The sequence below is a fragment of the Fundulus heteroclitus genome, unplaced genomic scaffold (genome assembly GCF_011125445.2).
Source record: "Fundulus heteroclitus isolate FHET01 unplaced genomic scaffold, MU-UCD_Fhet_4.1 scaffold_210, whole genome shotgun sequence".
NCBI lineage: Eukaryota > Metazoa > Chordata > Actinopteri > Cyprinodontiformes > Fundulidae > Fundulus > Fundulus heteroclitus.
This window is the reverse complement of record NW_023396622.1, coordinates 267718-286773: the sequence shown is the minus strand read 5'-3', so window position 1 is coordinate 286773 and position 19056 is coordinate 267718. Positions and strand designations below refer to the sequence as shown.

Below are 19056 nucleotides of genomic sequence, written 5' to 3'. Positions count from 1 at the left end.
TTAAAATGAAAACTTTTTTTGTCTTGTTAAGCTTAAGACAGAAGTCATCCAGTTCTAGAAGGTCTAAGAGGCTAGACTTTCCTTGAAGTAGTTGAGGGACACTAGTGAGGATGACTGCATGGCTTCCAGCTCTAGTTCTGTGGTACATCGTATTCACGACAACACCTGCTCAGACATGAACAAGAGAACTGAGCCGACAGTTATGCTGAAAACATTCTGAGGAATCCTAAATTTCTAACGAAACAGTTTTGCAAATCCCCACCCAGTCCCTCCCCTATGTCTTAAAATGTTTCACAAGAGATAAAACCTGAGATAAAACCTTATATTTCACTACAGAAAAGAGTGGGTACCAAAGTTGCCTGCCCACAAAATGTTTATTTTGACATCAGAATGTGACTGTTTATTTTAAAATAAACGTTTGTACACTAATAACCCAAAATGGCTGCCATCTCTGTTCTTTCCATTGAAGTCTCTTTCAACAAATTCTGTCCACCTATGGTCTCTCCAGACCCAATCGCACCGCTCGTAATTTAAATCATATTTGAGATTTTAGTAGAAAAAATGCCTGGACATAGTCACAGCAAAATGTCTCCAGAATAAATTTTTTGTTACTGTTAGAGTTGCAGTAGGTAACACCTGTATGCGTTGCATCATTTCACTATTAAGACAATCCATGTACAATTACTGAATATTTATGTAACTTATCTCTAGAAGTGGGTTGTAACTTTACCTTTACTCATTTACATTTAGGTAAATAAACTTTTGAAAAAAAAAATAACTTTAGGAGTACCAGTTTGTGTTACTGTGCTGTACTTTTTAATTTTACTTGAGTAATATTATTGTGAAATGTCGCTACTCTAGAGGAAACGTTCCGGCTACTCTATCCCTGTTATTTGAATAAATTTTTTGGCTACGCCACCCATCTATTATTATGATTTTCTGAACTATGACGTGAACTTATTTGACTTGGTGGGGGCTGTGATGTATGTGAATTTAGTTTTAAAAACATAAAAATATTGACATTAAGTAGTGAAATTTACATTTGCAGTCATTTTTGTCACATGTGAATATGAGAAGGTATACTGTGTAAAATAATATTTTAGTACCATTGATGCTGTCATCCTTAATGTCAATTAGTTTTTAGTAGTTGTGTCCTGATGTGGGGAAAAATTACCTTTAAATGAGAAAACTAAATGATGTTGTATCCTTAAAAATATCTCCCCCTTTTTATATTCTTTACAAAGGCTACTAATAGAGTGCAGGATCTGCTTTAAAATTCTCACACTAACACAAAAAGCACTAAACAACCAGGCCCCAGATTGTGAATGCAATCTTCTTACAAAATAGACCGCTGCTTGTTTCCTTCGTTTGGAAATTCGGGTTCTGTTAGTTGTTACATGTACCAAATTAAAAACAAAGGGGGGCCGAGCCTTTCAGTCTGTGGCATCAAGGCTTTGGAGCAGTCTACCTCTGCAGTTGCATTCAGTTGACTCTGTGGACTCTTTTAACAAGCACATAAAATGCTCTTTTTTTTTAAAACAGGCATTTTATTGAATGAGTATTTTTATTGGGCTTTTTATAAATTTTTATTATTTTATTTTCATTGGTGTTTTATTGGTTTTCTGTACAGCATTTTGCGAGTGCTTTGTCTGTGAAAGGCACTCAATAAATACACTTTACTTTCTTGAACATTTTTGAACTGTACATCTTAATGATATTTTATTATACTATTACTCAAAGGGCAAAAATGTCAGCTTTCAATAAATATGTGAACATTATTAAGTTAATGCAAAAATAATGTGAAGTGGGGACCGTTTCCAAACATCCATGTAATTTCCAGAAGAGTCAATATATAATATACAAGTTAAGCACAAAACACAAAAGTTATTTACTGGGGGAATACTAACACAGTTTGTCTGACACAACATCATATTTAACACCTAAGTGAAGAACCTTAGTGAAGAACACTAAGAAAAGCAAACACACAGTTGTCCTAAAGTAGATAGATGGGAAGAAAATGTAAATGACACATTTACAAAACTTTTTCACTTAATTTGCAAGTAATTTTTTAACAATGTCTGTAACATTGTAAGAATGTATTAGAGATTCATATACTTTTTAATATAGTAATATTTTTGCTAAGGTCTTTTTACACATCACACCAGTTAATATTATCCGGTCGTTGTTAGGAACAACAAACTAATATTTAAAATTGTAACATGTGAGCTGTTTCTATGGAAAAGCTTCGTTCTGGAGGCATGTTACCCCAGGCTGTTATTGCATAACTCCACAGTTGTATTTCAGGTAAATAACAGGTTCACAGGAATTATATTTGTTCCAAGACCGGAAATATTCTGAACCATGAGTGTATATAAAGGGAAATCAGGGGAATGGGTGCATAGATGCAATACTTCACATCTACAGAGGAACCTCTTGGACTTATTTGCAGGGGTAAGATACATGCCTTTTAAGAACATTTTCATGGGCTATAAGACCAGAATCAAATATTATGATCAAAAACAGCTTAATTCAACTGTTATGCAAAGTTTCTCTATTGACCATGAAGAAAATGCAGCTAAATGGTTTTGATATGCAGCTTTGTCTATTGATAACCAGTCTAAAAGTTGATAATGTCCTTTCTTTCTGCCATCAGAAGTGCTGACAGAGTGAAAATGGAAACCTATGAGGTAACTGTGTACTATTCCGAAGAATTGATGTCCGGCACGTTGAACAATATCTACATCGAGTTGATAGGAAAAGAAGGAACCAGCGGAACAAATTGGCTCCCAGGAATTAAATACTACTTAGGAATGGTATACCTTTTATTAACTTTTATCTTGATGCACAAATAATTTGTAAATGATGTCTTCTTTATCATCATATCACTTGTCTTTGTCTTAGGGGTCTCAATATACCATAACCTCAAAAAACTCCATTGGAAAACTGTTGCTAATCAAGATACACAAGAAGCCTTTAGTTTATTATCAAGACAGCTGGTTTCCCAAAAAAATAGAAGTCAAAGCTCCCGATGGAAAACTCTACATCTTCCCAATGTGCACCTGGATAACTGATGATCAGATACACTACTTCAACGAGGGTCAAGGTTTGTGCAAGTTTGCTCATCTGACATCTTCCTGCTATGCATAGACCAGATATGTCCAGTGATTATACTCTAAGGGGCACACATTATCGCATAAAATTTGTCAAAAAATAAAAAAATTAAATAAATCTCTGCTCATCACGTGCAGACAAAGTAAGAGTTAAACAAAGAGATGTTGCTATTGATCACTTTACATTACAAGTCTTTTGGAGAAGCTCCACTGAATTATGGCATTTGTTCTTTATTTATCTAAAAATTGTTTAAAGATGCCACATGGCAAATCAACATGGGAGATTTTTAGTTTATGTCTTTAGTATCATTGTCCTTCACATTTCAACCAAATTGTTTCACATCAATCATAAGTTGAAGAATTTGGAGGTAGACTTTGTTCTTCATTCAATACTATTGGATTAGTGGTTCGAAAATCTCCAAACTTGTGTAAATCTGCAGCTGTCCTTAGGTCTTTATTGTTTTTTTTTTGGGGGGGATGGTTTCATGCCTGACATGAGAAACTAATTGTTGTAGTAAATCAAAATCACTAAAAGTTCATACATCTGGTATTTGACAAGTTGAGACATTCTTGTACCTTGACGACAAATTATTTACAAATGTTTGGAAATTTTGACACTCTGCTAATGATTTTGATCCTTTTGGGATTAAAGAGAATCTACAACAAATTCAAACTTGTGCACCCTGCAAAAACCACAATTGAGATAAGCAAATATGATACCAAAAAATTTTATGGCAATATTTATTATGACTGATATAATAATAGATTTCCTGCTTTTTGTCAGAATAAATCCAAATGTTGATTTTGAGCCAGGGAATCCAGTAAGTTTGACAGGTATAATTGAATAATAATCAATTAAAAGTAGCCATGGGAATTCAAGCACCTAAAATATGTAGCTCTGTTTATGTAAAACATACAATATATTTTTTTCTGAACTCAGGGTATGAATCTATATCTTTTATCTTTATTGTTGTTTTTTATATGTTCACTTCAGCTTTAAAAGACTTAGAGGACTGCCCTCCTCGAAGCCAGGAGATACGGTCTGAAGAACTGCAGAAACGACAAAAAGCATACAGCTGGAAGGAATCCGAAAAAGGAATACCTGAACATGTTGAAGCAAAATCCGAATCTCAGTTGCCTTTAGACGCCCAATTCATCTTAAGCAAGAGCATGATGTTCAAGCTAAAAGCAGCATTAGGGTGAGTCCCTATATTGTAAATGTCAGGTTTTAACAAATATTTATAGTTCTATAGTTCTATGTATGCAATGGGTAAACATATTGTACATAGTTGCCTATTATAATGCTTTAATTGTGTTAATGGTGTTTCCTATTATTTTATAGAAAAGTTTGGGCCGATGGGTGGACCAAATTTTCACGGATGTTTAATGCTGATCAATGGACTAATTTTGATCAACTCAATAAACTGGTGGACTACAGCAGTTATAAAATCCTGGGTATGTACTGTTATGCTGGGGATTAAATTACAGTAATTTATATATAATGGCAAAATAATGCCCACCAACCCCCCCCACCCCCCCCCACACACACACACACACACACACACACACACATCCATGTTTGTACAAAGTGAGGACTGTTCCCTGATTTCCATAGACTTCCATTCATTTTCAAGCCTTCCAATGGCCTAAACCTGACCCTAACCCCTTTTTTCAGTCCACACTTTACATTAAAGTCTTCACTTACAAGTAAAATGACCAAAAAAATTTCTCGCTCAGCTGCAAGTACAAGAGCACACAAAGTCAAAGTCTTAATGCTGTAATAGTGGCAGAGCAGGGTTTTGTTTTTCACACTGATATTTCTTTTGTTACAGACAAAGTCAAAGAGAACTGGAGGAAGGATGAATTTTTTGGCTATCAGTTTCTAAATGGTCTCAATCCAATGTTGATCAAATGCATCAAGGCCCTGCCTGACAACTTTCATGTCACTGACGACATGATCTCCCATTATTGCAATGGCAACTTGGACGACGAAATAAAGGTGATTGCTTAACTACAAAAGAAATCCATGAACGGAATGTTTCTTTGAATCAGTGACAATGCATGCCAGGTTTTGCTAAATAAAAGTTCACACCCCTTGTATCTGAGAAAAATACCTTGTTCTTTTTGCTCTAAATTTATACAGAAAGGCAACATATTTCTGTGTGACTACAAGCTTTTGGATGGAGTACAAACAGAAGAAATCAATAAAAAAAAGCAATACCTGGCAGCTCCACTCGTCCTGCTCTATAAAACACCTGAGGATACGCTGGTGCCTATTGCTATTCAGGTAAGATCTATCAAGTCAATTGCACCTAAGTGAGGTTAAGGACTAGTACAAAAACAACTACAAAGTGATCACAAGTGTTAATGTAGTAGATAGACTTATTGCTAACAATAAGAAGAGTGCCATTGAGAAAAGTAATTAACCTGTGGAAAACATTTAAGTTGTCAATGTTCCTAGAAATGTGTTTCAGCGTATTCATCTGAAGAACAGGCTGTGTGCTATGTGCAGAGAAATTAGTAGAAAACCCAAAAGTTACATAACATTAGTTGAGTCAGCCATCTTAAAGGGTTCAATTGTAATGTCTGTGCTGTGAAAAAAGTATTGTGTCATTCTTTTATCCTTAACTGATACTAAAAGGAAGACAAGTACTCAAAGTGGACTGAAGAAGGGTTATACTCAGTTCAACTTTAAACTTGCTGTTTATCAGGAGCAAGTCTTTCTGCTAATCAGCTAAATTAAATAAATGTCAGCACTGATTTAAAACCAAAACAGGTAAATGGACAACATATTTAAGAAAAGGGCAAACATAAAAGTATCTTTTAAAACACCTAATCTTTTTTTCATAACTCATGAATCGCTAGAAAATGCAGAAACTAACACTCACACTATTCTTTTGTAGCTGAAGCAGAAGCCAGCAGCAGACAACCCGATCTTTCTCCCTAATGACTCTCAGTATGACTGGTTGTTGGCAAAAATCTTTGTGAGAAGTGCAGAATTTCATTTGCATCAGCTCAACTTTCACCTGCTGCGCACTCACCTGCTGGCTGAGGTCTTCGCAGTGTCCCTGCTGCGCAACTTGCCGATGGTGCATCCTCTGTACAAGGTAACTGAAGCTGGACAGCCATAAAGTTTAGCCTTTTGTTATATTAGCAGATAGTTTACATTGTTTCTTTATTAAATTTCTAACTTCATACATATGTTTCCTGATTTTGGAGCAGTGAATGTTTAGCAGCAGAAACCAAATACTGAGCAACAAAACAAACTTGTTGATTCAGTCATGTATATTTTTAAAAGAATTGTCTCTGTCTTCAGCTTCTTATAGCCCACACTCACTACACTCTGGGTGTTAATGTCTTGGCTCGAAATAACTTAATTAATTCGACTGGTGCCTTCACACAGGTGAGAAAACAATGTTTGGTCAGAAACAACATATATGCTATTTCTAAAAAAAAATCTTATTTTAACTTTGAATTGACTTTTCAATAGATTTCAGCTTCAGGTGAAAAGGGTACGCTCCAAATCCTGAAGAGATCCCTGTCATCACTGACATACAAATCCCTCTGTATACATGATGACATTAAAGAGCGTGGGATGGAGAACATTCCAAACTTTTACTACAGAGATGATGGATGCAGACTGTGGGACATTTTACACAGGTACAATTGATTTATCCCTTTCAGGAATTATCTTTTTAAATTTGGATAATCAATGGTGTGAAAGATCTTTTGTCATTCAATAACTGCAAAAAAATTTTTTTTGGAATTACTTAAAGTCTTTTGGGACAAAACACTAAAATCAAAAATATTTGGGTAGGTTTTTTTTTTTTTTTTTACTAGTTCTAATAATTAACAGATAGTCAAATAGAAACATCAAGATACCTGAATAAATATTCAGTTCTTAATTAGGAGATGTTTTCATTGATTTTTGATTGTTACTTGACAGGTAAATGGCAAAAATCCAACCTGGTTTTATTCATTTAGCAAAATATCGTAAGATAAATGTTTATTCTATGGAAACATCTGACACATTATATCACTTAGTAACTAGCATTATTCTCTTGAACTAGAATGACTGAGAGATGTTTGTCGCAGTCATCTATCAGTCTCTAACATTACTCTGAAGTAAGAAGAGCTGGTAACTAAAAACAACAAATCTCAGATTAAACACTAGGAACAAACTCCAGGGCAAACAGGAGCTTAACAGAAAGATCTGACAAATTGAGAAATATCTGGGCTGAGGATGGAATTGCTGAATAAGGAGCAGTTGATTCATAAATTGTGAGGAAAGTTAAGAACCTGAAGTTAGACAAAGGAAATTAGAGAGCTGTGTTGAGCAAAATTTGCACATAAACAGTAAAGAATCAAGAAGACTTTATTGTCACCATGTGTTACAATGGTGAAATAACCTTTGAGCAGGCCTGGCTTAAGATGTACAGAAAAAAGAAAACAAAAATTAGTAAATAACATGTGTAAAGATGTATAAACTTGAAATATAACTCAATCCAACATCAAAATAAATTAAAAAAACAACAAAAGGTGATGAAGAATCTAAGAAACATAAATAACAAGAAGCAGAAAGAAGACAAATCTAAAGGAAAAATAGGTTGGGAAATAAAATTAAGATCTGAGAAAAACAGGAACTCCAAAAAACTTAAGTCAGAATCTAAATACATGGAAATACCTAAAATACAGACCACAGGTTCTGTGTATCTCAAAACTAATGCGATACGAACTGAATATTGACTGCAAAGATTGATAATACCACAAATTATTTAAAATGAAAAATCTTTATGGAATTCAATTTGAAGGTATTAAAGACCAGAAAAAAGTTTTCTATTACACTTCACAAAAAATATACGATGTAAGATATTTTCATTTGGTTTTTATGTTCATTTATACTAACTCAATTTTACACTATTTTGAAAATGTTTGGTGTCCTATTTTTTCATTTAACTATTGGTTAAGCCTTTAATGTAACAAATCTATTTCAATTAATGCTATCCTTCATCTACAAAAGCTTTGTCGAAGGAATCCTGAAGCACTACTACAAGAATGAAAATGATGTTAAACGAGATGCTGAAGTGCAAGAGTGGATAAGGGAAATTAATCACCGTGGATTCATGGGCCAGGAAAAATCAGGTAGGCTTTCATTCTGTAAACCCAGGTGCTACTTGAAACAGAATATACAAGGGTAAGAGTATAATTTTTAGGGCTGTCTGCCATGTTTGTTCTTTGAAGAAATTAATAGTGAATGTAGTCTGGTTGGTTTTCTGATCTTCAGACCAATTGAGATCAGGGCCTTCACATTTACTCACACTAAACATCTCATTCTAGTTTAAAGATTAGAAAGTAGAAGTTAGTGTTTGACTTTGATTTAAATTTAACAAGTAAAGGTGTAGGTCTGACATGCAGTGGCAAAGCAAAGAAAAGGTTTAGAGCAGAAACAGCTCAAGTTTCCAATCAGCTTTTAAAATGTACTTACTCAGCAAAATCAGTTCAATTCTAATTTCTAGATGTAATCAAGGCCTTATCATAGCCTGCTGGCTTTTCCCTCCAAGTAAAAGAGGTCTTTGATAGGGCAGTTAGGCATTTCCAGTGCATTGTCGGCATTTTATTTTACATAGTTTTCTGTTCATAATTAATGTGCTATTTTCTAAGATAGGCACATTTGGTGTATTGACGATGTTAAAGGGTAATAAGTTCTCTACTTAACTTCTTTTGAGTTCTCATCCAGAGATCAGTCAGCACAAAAAAGAAAAAAGATGACTCCGCTCTGCTTTTGGATAAAAAAAAACCCACTCTGAAAATATCTATTTCCTGATCATGTTGGCTATTACTCAGTTCACACAACTATTCCAGATCACATTGGATTATTATAATAAAGTAATAGAGCATCTGTCTTAAGATAATGTTGAAATCACCAAGTTGAGTTGAGAAAAACTGTATGGACATTGATCTGAAAGAGAAACAAACCCACTTTAGTATAAAAAGGATTTAAGGCAATATTTAATTTGTAGAAAGGGGACCTTCCTTCTAAAGACCATTTCTACAAACATGCATGGTTTATACAACAGATAACATGTGACAGTATTACAGGGATTGGTCATAGAGATGCAAGATGGAATTCTGGTTTCCAGGATGATGAGGAATGGAACCTGCATGGCAGGCTTCAATCTCCTTCATAGAGATAAAAAGTTACTTCATCTCTTTCCTGGGTTAATCTTGTTTTCTGCTTGTCACTTCGTACTATACTTCATATTAAATGTTGAAGTCAATAACACATCACATCACCTGCATCAAAGTGAGCCTATATCATTATATAAATCTTCAAATATAAGCAACATTTTGAAACTTTAAAATGTATTCTATCAAGGTGGCTTGTAAACCGTCTCCCTGAAAACCACATCTAAGATGTAAGGTTCATTGCCAGCAACTAGTCTGAAGCTTAACTTTGGCCTACTTTATTAATTCTAAAAGAGTTTTGGATCATTGTTCTGCTGGAACATCCACCTGTGTAATCTATTGATCAGAGTTAAAGTTACAGAATATCATGCTAGTCTTTTTTTGCATTGCACCCTCTGTGTACAATGCTATAATTACTCTGGTAAAAAAATAAAAGCTTTGTAGAATATTTCTACCCCACCATACTTGGCTCTGCCTTCCGCTTTGAAAGCCTCAACCTGACTCTTCCAAACACTTTGTGTCATCATGACCAGATAGCTCAGTATTTGTATTGTCTGACCATAAGACATTTCTCCTGTAGGCCTTTGTTTTGTGCATGTGGGTCACTGAAAAGCGCTGTTGTGCTTTAAAGTGTTGGTTTTAGAGTAAAGGCTCCTTTGCTGTCTGTAATAATTTCAGTGGATTGTTCTTTTCTATTGACAGTAACAGTTTGGGTCAGATAGATGGGATTTGGACACAATAAGCTCACCTAATTTACAACACAAGTTTATTTGCATAGCAAATTTCAGTAGCAAGAGAATTAAAACTGCTTTAAGCGTACTAAATTAATTCCACTCTTTAAATTTTTTTGGCTAAAAAATATGTGTTGTGAAAGTGGTTAAAAAAAGTATTCAAGTTTAATGCCACCCTGGAAAAATAATTATTCAAATATTCTTAAAGGACCAAACTGACTGATGATAGTATCGACTTTTTACATGACCTGTATGTAGAGAAGGCACACAATCTGTTATACAGTAGCAAATGTCATACATTTTGAATAATTTTCTTTAATTATTAGGAATCCCACAGAGATTCAACACTGTGTCTGAGTTGGTCAAGTTCGTCACTATGGTGATCTTCACTGGCTCGGTCCAGCATTCTGCTGTGAACTCTGGACAGGTGAACTTTTGAACTTCTTTTACAGACACAATATACTCAGCAATTCTTGTTCAATTCTTGCACTGCTTTGTAAAGATTTGGATATGGTTTTAGTCTTGATTGTTGCATTATATAACAAATAAAAACCAAACTGAAGTATATATATATATATATATATATATATATATATATATATATATATATATATATATATATATATATATATATATATATATATTCTGAGTCCAAACCAGAACACGAGCCAACATGTCAAACTATTAGATTCATTATTTGTAGCCTTCATTGAAACTTGTTGATGACATTTTTGTTCACCCCAGTATGACTTTGGTGGCTGGATGCCCAACCTGCCAACCACCATGAAATGTCCCCCACCAACAGAAAAGGGGAAAGCAACTGAGGACACAATAATCGCCGCACTACCAGACAAATCCACAACATATAAAGCCAATGCAACGTTGTATTTGCTGACTCGGGAGTACAGTGACTTTGTAAGTGGGAAAATCTCAGTCTAAATCATATTATATTCCTTTTGTGTAAAATACACTGCTTTTTGCATTATTTCTTTTTTTGGCTCTTAAGACAAAACAGTAAAATACAGAGGGTAGTGTTCAGTATATTTTAAGATAAACCTTTCATCATGCTAAAGCAGGTTGTTCCAAGTAAAAGGTATTATGTAATTAGTAAAACAAGTTTATACACTAAACAAGTTAAAAGCATAACACACATTAGATATGTTTAAATACACTCATTTTTGCATTTCTACATATTAATTCTACTTGACACACATTCACAGATCAGTAGAAAATATTTAAAGTGATTGATTTCATCAGGTCAAACTTGGTGATTACCCAGAGGAACACTTCACTGAGGAGAAACCCCGCGAGCTGATAAAGAAGTTCCAAGATGACCTGAAAAAGCTGAGTAAAAAGATCAAGAAGAGAAACAACAAACTCGATCTGCCATATGAATACCTGGATCCAGAAAAGGTGGAAAACAGTGTGACCATTTGAAAATCAGATGTTGAGACCTCCTTTAAATTGGTCAAATTCACCAATTTACCAATTCACAAAAACAAACAATTACATATATAAATAACTAATGGAGGAAATCTACCTTTTCATTTTGAATAATCCTTTATGGTGGGAAAAAAGAAAACTTCTTTGGATGTGTATTAATATTTTATTAATATTAATAAACACTGAAGAAAAAAACAATCAGAAATTTACGTAAACATGTTATATATCGTAGAACTTCTGTGATCAGTCTGCGCATTAATGACAAACATCTTTGTTCTGGGGTTTCAACTGACTAATACATACTTCTGGCCTGTATATGTTATAATTTGATGTTGGTTACATTTTCTTCCTCCACAGATGTTGAATGATTCAACATCAGTCTTCTATATGGAAGTTGCTGGAATTTACTTTATATTTTGAAGGGTTTAATACTTGGGGTTGTGCTTTTGTGCTTTTGTGAGTGTTCTTGCAGTGATTAGATTTACAGTGATAACAAAATATCAAGGTACACAATAGATATCAATTGTTCCCAGCATAACATTTAGCATTTAACAAAAAAGTGTTTTTCTGTTCACTTTATTCAGTCATTTTCCATACATATTGTGTCCAGGTTTAATCATTACATGTTGTTATGGGTGGTGAATTTACATTTGTTCAATACTTTGATAATAAGCTAAGTTGCTTTGTAACATGCTGGTGAAGATTCTTAGTCATCCAGATCATGGTCATTCCAAAAAAGTAAAAAAACAACTGGACTTTTTTCCAAAGTTTGAAGATGTTTCACGTTCTATCCAGAAAACTTTTTCAATTCAAAATGTCTGAAATAGTGTGGAGTAGTCAACACAGGAGAGCTACCTCCTCAGGACACTCTTTTGAGTACCAAAATGTTCACATCTTGGACAAAGAAGAGAGATGGTTTGAAAGAGGGATAAAAGAATCCATTTACATTAAGAGAGAAAAACCAACCTTAAACAGAGGAGGAGGACTTAGGTTCCAACTTTCAAAAACGTACAACACAGCAATAGGGTTGATTCATCCCAATTATCACATTAATCCTCACCTCCGTATGGGTGATCAAAACATAGCTCTTGTAAGCCAGGCCAATAATGGCCCTGACGATTTCCCATTGCAGAGGCGTGGACCTGTTTCAATTTAGATAACAATTTGCATGCTATCTAAGCCATTACATGGCCTTTGTTGGGCAGTACTATAAAGCTTGTAATTCCATACTACTCCAGACATTTTGAATTGAGAAAGCTTTCTGGATAGGAAGCGAAACGTCTTCAAACTTCGGAAAAACGTCCAGTTGTTTTGTTTTTACCTTTTTGAAATTGCTTTGTAACATTTTAAGCTTACTTTTTTAAAGAAAAATAGCTTTAATTCCTTAGGAGATAAGCTATTTATATATGTTTGAAATGTTAGAGTTACCACAAGATGTTATGCATAATTTGACCCACCACCATAATTTCTGAACTATGCCCCACATATTAGATTTGAAAGCCATATGAATGGTATGTTGAACTAAATTAAAAAAACGTTCTAATTGGTGTTTGGAAGAAAAAAAAAATGTTTTGTTTTCTTTTTGTAAATACCTGCTTGATGTTTTTTGATTATTTGTATGTGTACTTATTAAATTAACAGTACGTATGCAGATAAATTTCAGTGTTAATTATATTCATTGAGCCTTTTTAAAACCTTCATTCCTTAAGAAAATCCAATTGAAGTGGCGTTTCATAGAAAAATGTAAGTATGATTAACCGTGGGCCTACTTGTGTTTATATCAGCTTACTTGGCCAGCTAAATGGACAAAAGCTTTGTTCAGCTGAGATGAATATTTCTGTGATTTTTACAAAACAACAGAGCATCACTCAGTGTTTAGCTAAATTATAATCTTGTTAATTTTTTTTATGTTCCCTGAGCTTTCTTAATAGCTCTTATGTTTTGTTAATTAGCAATTTATTCCAGGTGCAGCCAAGACAGTGGAAGTCATATATTGACGATGATTTGAGTTTAATAAAGAAAACACATGAAGGCATGAAGGATACTGACACACAGGGGTAAACCTGGACATTTGGGTGCATATGTTTGGAGGTGGGGGGTTACTTATACCAAAATCCAATCTGATCCAAATGAGCTGTTTGCAGTTTCACAAATATAATTCGTATTATGTTTGAAGCAAATTTAATCATACGCGTGTGATTTAGAGCCAAACATACTTTTTAATTATCAGGCTCCTCTTCTGTGGACCCAACTGTGAGGTTTAGTCTATTAGGAAGATACCCTGTCTAGTATTACGACTAGGCCTAAAAAAATCCTTTTAAACAAAGCTTATATTTATTATTCAATTATCCTGAGCTATCTCTGTAGTTATGCTGATATAGGCTCAGGCTGCTGGATGACTTAAATATCTATTTCTCTCACTCTGCTGAGTTCTCCTACTGTTCTCCAATTTTTTCGTTTTTCTTTTCTCTTCATAGTAGGTGTATTTGGTCTGGTTTTCTGTTTAGCCATGACACCATCCAGGAGGGCAGATAATCTGCCATTACCTTTTCTAACAAACAAAAGATTCCTTGATCAGTGTGTGCTTTTGTGTCTCTGCTCTGTCTTCTCTAACCCCCAGTCGTTCATGGCAGATGACCGTTCACACTGAGCCTGGTTCTGCTGGAGGTTTTCGTCCCTGTTAAAGGGGAGTTTTCCTCTTCACTGTTACTTCATGCTTGCTCAGTATGAGGGATTACTGCAAAGCCATGGACAATGCACATGACAATTCACAGTGTCTCTACGATCTTTCAGGAGGAGTGAATGCTCCTTGTCAAGACTTGATGTAATCTACTGGGTTTCCTTAGATAGGAAACGTTTTGACAAATCTGTATAATCTAATCCAATCTGTATAATCTGATTCAATCTGTATAATCTGACTGAATTTGATTTTGGAAAGTGCCTTGAGATGACATGTATCATGAATTGGCGCTATATAAATAAAATTGAATTGAATGAATGCTCCTTGTCAAAGACTCGATGAAACCTGCTGGATTTCCTTAGATAGGATATTTTTGACCAATCTGTCTGTATGATTGGATTAAAATTGACTTTGTAAAGTGGTTTGAGATGACGTGTTATGAATTGGCACTATATAAAAAAATAAATTCAATCAACTTCATGGTCTAAATGGGTATGGCTAAAAAAAATCACTTGACCACACCAACCTGTCAAACAGTCATCCACAATACAGCACACAAACTTTTGTGCAGATCTGATGATGTGTCAGGGAGCAATAGCTGTCTAAATATTCATGTGCTCTGTACTTTTGTGGGATGACTCACAGAAAGTGTCATGCTGGTGGGAACTTTGGTGTGGAAGTTATTACAGCTCCGTGCTTGATGGCGTGAAGTCAGATTTATAGGCTTGGCCACACCCACATGTTTTGATGCATCAAAAAGCTTTTGACAACTTTTGATCTTCAATGCCTTAAGACTATACTGAGTGACTAACTCTGTTAGTCGAAAAGTGTAGGAGGGGTTCACTTAGATACGACATTAGTAAAAAAAGACAGAAAGGTGGCTTTGACCCACATTGGATCATTGCTCCAAGAGACTTTTTTGTAGGTACTCGGAACTTAAATATTTGTACTAAAATTCATAATCCTCAGTCAAAGCATGGCTTGGGAGTGACTCTTTTAGTTATGCTAAGTGGCACTGTCGAGGTATTAGGCCATGCCCACCAAATCTTTCACCCCATATCTCTCGGGTGTTGTGCAATTATACACTGTTTAAAGTTATTTAATGTTTAATAAATAACTCTCTGTCTGTTAGGTATTGTACGGTGGCCGACAGGTGCAAACGCCCTGCAACTTCAGAAAACACGTGCAAATAGGCAAAAGACGAGCAAATTAAGAAACCAACTTCATCAATTTGACAACACCTGTGCGGCATTCAGCAAACGCGCTGCATATACATAAACGCGATGCAAAAAGAAAACCAACTTCATCAATTTGACAACACCTGTGCGGCATTCAGCAAACGCGCTGCATATACATAAACGCGATGCAAAAAGAAAACCATGATGTTTTCTGAAGTTGCAGGGCGTTTGCACCTGTCGGCCACCATAGTATTGTCCGGTGAATATCAGCTCTTAAGCTGATATCAGGACAATAGTTCAAAGGGATCATGCGAGCACTGGCGATCTTTTAACAGCAAACTCTGCACACACATAGAATAAAGGAGTAACAACTTCTCTTCAAGTTCAAGAATTTAATAACAGAAATAAAATTAACATTCACAAAACATCACTATAGAATGTTGTTTATCTGAATTAACACTAAATTTCAATCAATAAATCCTCTCTACTAGGCAAGTGAAACTTAACTACACTGCTAAGCAAAATAAAGATAAAAGAAGCTAAGCTAGGGAAGTATATACATACAAAAGAACACAAAAGACAAAACAAAAGTGGTTGATCATCATCAGAGTAATTCAGTGATTCTTGGTCCACAGCAGATCTGACTTAAGAACATGGAATGGAGTTCAATTATCTTAACTAATTGAGAACAACATTTGGCATGTGTTCAACCCATTCACAATGCAAATCCTGAGTTAAACAAAACATTATTTGATGAAATAACATTTTGTTTGAGTTAAAGAACCAAAGTTCACCTTAAAGAACATGGAATAATCTTAAATTAGCTTCCTTAATTCAAAACAACGTTTGGCATGTTTTCAACCCATTCACAATAAAATTCCCGAGTTACATGCCCCCAAATAACAAAACGTTATTTGGGGGGGTCGTGGCCGAGTGGTTAGAGCAGCACGCTTGCAGTCTGAGAAGGTTGCAAGTACCCGGTTTGATCCCCAGTCCCGGCACTCTGGGTCCCTGAGCAAGACCCTTAACCCCAGATTGCTCCCCGAGCGCCGCACATGGTAGCCCACTGCTCCCCAAGGGGATGGGTTAAGAGCAAAGAACAAATTTTGTTGTTATGTATGTTTCAATGTATGTTTCAATGACAATAAAGATGATATTACTATTATTACTATTATTTGAGGAAAACACATTATAGATAATGATTTGCTCAGTAAAATCATTACTTTAGAGACGCTCGATTTTATCAATGCGATTCTACCTCCGGGAGTAAGGGGTCGCTGCAGCGATTGGTTGCTAAAATTGGTTACTCCTAAAGTTACACAAAACGTCTTTAAATCAACATTGATATTCCATATTAGTTTGGTAATAACACTTATAGCACTATCGAACGATGGCGGAGCGAAACAAAGCAAGCCTTATGTTTAAAATGGCTTTTGTTGAATAACCGGAAATCGGAAGTTACCAGAAGCTAACTAGCATTTTGGCTTACGGATTTTTGGCACTAACTTTAAAACTTCTGCATTAGTTTTAGTCATAATGAGTGAGCCGGTTAACATAAACATTAATATACCATAAGTGTATGAAACCCCTGTTGAGAGAACATTTGTTATAACCATAAAAACACAATCTAATTTATCGACCTGATAAAGAATATTAGCATGAGCTACGCCCGTTAGCTCTTTGTGTTTAAAAAACACCATGTACTCATTACACAAACATTTCCAAATTAACCATTTACTCTCCCTGCCACAATCCTGCCAGACCTGGCGGTGCCTCGTGAGAGTTCGGTTAATTTTGGCCATCCAATGAAAAGCAGCGGTCCAGTGAAAGCGTTGATCCCTTCAGCAGCGGGTTAGCCTGTGGCTCTGCGGCCCAGCAGCAGCAGCCATGTGGCCATAAGCCAAACAAAACGTGGTCAGGATCGGAGGCCTGGGCCGACATCCTCCATGCAGTCCCTGATCTCTCAGCTTGTCTGGTGAGGGAAGGCGACCAATCCGTCATCTCGCGTCCACTTTCCTGCAACAGCTGACAAAGATAAACAAAGCTGTTTCGACATTCTTTACTCCGCGGCTGGTTGCACAGAAGTCAGAGTGCAACTTAGCTTCGGTTGGGTTTCAGAGTTTGAAATACTTAGATCGGACACAAAGACTGATTACGGGAAGACATGTCAGCTGGGATATGTCTACACTATAGTATGGTCTTCTCCACCAATGTGATGAACGGAACACTGATGTCATACTGTGCACACCCCTTAATTCGACACAATTGGTCCTACTTAATATCTGTGTAATGAATGAACTGGGCTCGCTCTGGTGTCTGGAAATTTGCCCATTGTGCTGTTGTGTATGAGAGCCAAGTACTGAAGCTGTAAACATCCCTCTGCCTTTTAGATTAAATATGGTAAAATAGAGTTTCAGTTTCAAGAGTATTTTTATTACTACCCTTTTTTATATAGGAACTGACGTGACTTCCTGTGGGCCCGTTATCTAATGGCCCAAATCTCGTTTTCCCCGGTCGATGATTTGGCCACAAGAGAAGAGACAGTGAATTCAGAGGCAAAAACAGTTTAACATATATTTATTACAATTTGGAATTCCAAAGTGGGAGACACTTACAAGTTTTATCACAGGCGCGGATACCTTAACCATCTCTTTCCGTCTCATAAGCGTGTCTCATTGCTTACACGTTCGTACTTTGCTTTTCAACCCAGGGTGGCTCCAGAAGGGGGCGGACCAACCTTTTCCTGAGTTTCCTCCCAGTCTAAGTGCAGACACTGAGTCTGCTGAAAACATCTGTTTCCTGACACTTGACCGTTAGATGTAATCTATTACCCTAGCTCGGTTCCTGGGAGTTGACTGAAATAACATTGAAACCTTGAGAAAAGAACTTTAAAAGCGTTATCTGCTCACAAGGCTGTCATAAATCTCCCGTTCCATCCTGTGGCTGGTACACGCTTGCTGAAGTCTGAATCCACCTTTTGTTCTGCACACATTCTCATCTTTAGGTTACTGGGTTAAAGTTGATATCTGTATTACTTTAAAATACACTATTATCATATAGGTTCCATAACAGAACCTAATACAACATGATGTCAGAAGGTGCCGTGCCTGGCGATTAATAGCGTCAGCTTTGCAACCGGCTAGTGACAATGGATAACTCAGCACAAGCGATGGCGGCTTCAGCAGCAGGGACAACTGCGGACTGGGGAGATGCACTGATAAGGCAGGCAATGGCGACCGCAGTCCTGGCAGCAACATTCACCATTAAAACATTGGAGCTCCTTTATTTTTCCAAACCCCAGGAGTGGGACAACGATTTGAGCATTTTAACCTATCAGTAACCTAAACAACTCTTCAGACGCTAATCAAGTAAACACACTTGTTTACTGCATGGGGGATGAGGCTGATGACATGCTAAGAGGACTCGAGCTAACGAGAATACAATTCCAACGATATGCTAAAGCTGTTAAAACAGCCTTTGATAGACTGTCCCAAGGAAGAATTTGAATAAGAGAGTGCAACAGCCATCAGAACCTGTGGACTCACCCATAACAGCTCTCTACGCATTGGCAGAAAATTGTGAGTATGGTGCACTTCATGAAGACCTCCTGAGAGATAGGCTTGTAGTTGGTCTTAAAGATTCGTCACTGTCAGAAAGAACGCAGCTTGACAAAGATCTTACTCCGGCTAAAGCTATCATGATGCCAAGGCAATCTGATGGAATAAAAA

The 19056-nt window shown here is 36.0% G+C and overlaps 1 protein-coding gene across 1 annotated transcript; it reads left to right on the top strand.

The window, feature by feature from the left end:
• Positions 1 to 2408: 2408 nt before the first annotated feature.
• LOC110367363 (polyunsaturated fatty acid lipoxygenase ALOX15B) lies at positions 2409 to 11529 on the top strand. The gene is made up of 14 exons (XM_036129738.1): positions 2409 to 2451; positions 2654 to 2813; positions 2902 to 3103; positions 4105 to 4309; positions 4453 to 4565; positions 4943 to 5109; positions 5254 to 5397; positions 6014 to 6217; positions 6427 to 6513; positions 6601 to 6770; positions 8131 to 8252; positions 10354 to 10454; positions 10772 to 10942; positions 11285 to 11529. The coding sequence occupies exons 2-14, from the start codon at positions 2673 to 2675 to the stop codon at positions 11462 to 11464; spliced, it is 2007 nt and encodes a 668-aa protein (XP_035985631.1). The 5' UTR covers positions 2409 to 2451; positions 2654 to 2672; the 3' UTR covers positions 11465 to 11529.
• Positions 11530 to 19056: the final 7527 nt, after the last annotated feature.

Coding starts and splice junctions, on each gene's coding strand:
- LOC110367363 (XM_036129738.1), top strand. CDS start 2,673: ATGGAAACCTATGAGGTAACTGTGTACTATTCCGAAGAATTGATGTCC. Junction 2,814..2,901: donor TTAAATACTACTTAGGAATG/GTATACCTTTTA, acceptor TCTTTGTCTTAG/GGGTCTCAATATACCATAAC. Junction 6,218..6,426: donor TGGTGCATCCTCTGTACAAG/GTAACTGAAGCT, acceptor CTCTGTCTTCAG/CTTCTTATAGCCCACACTCA.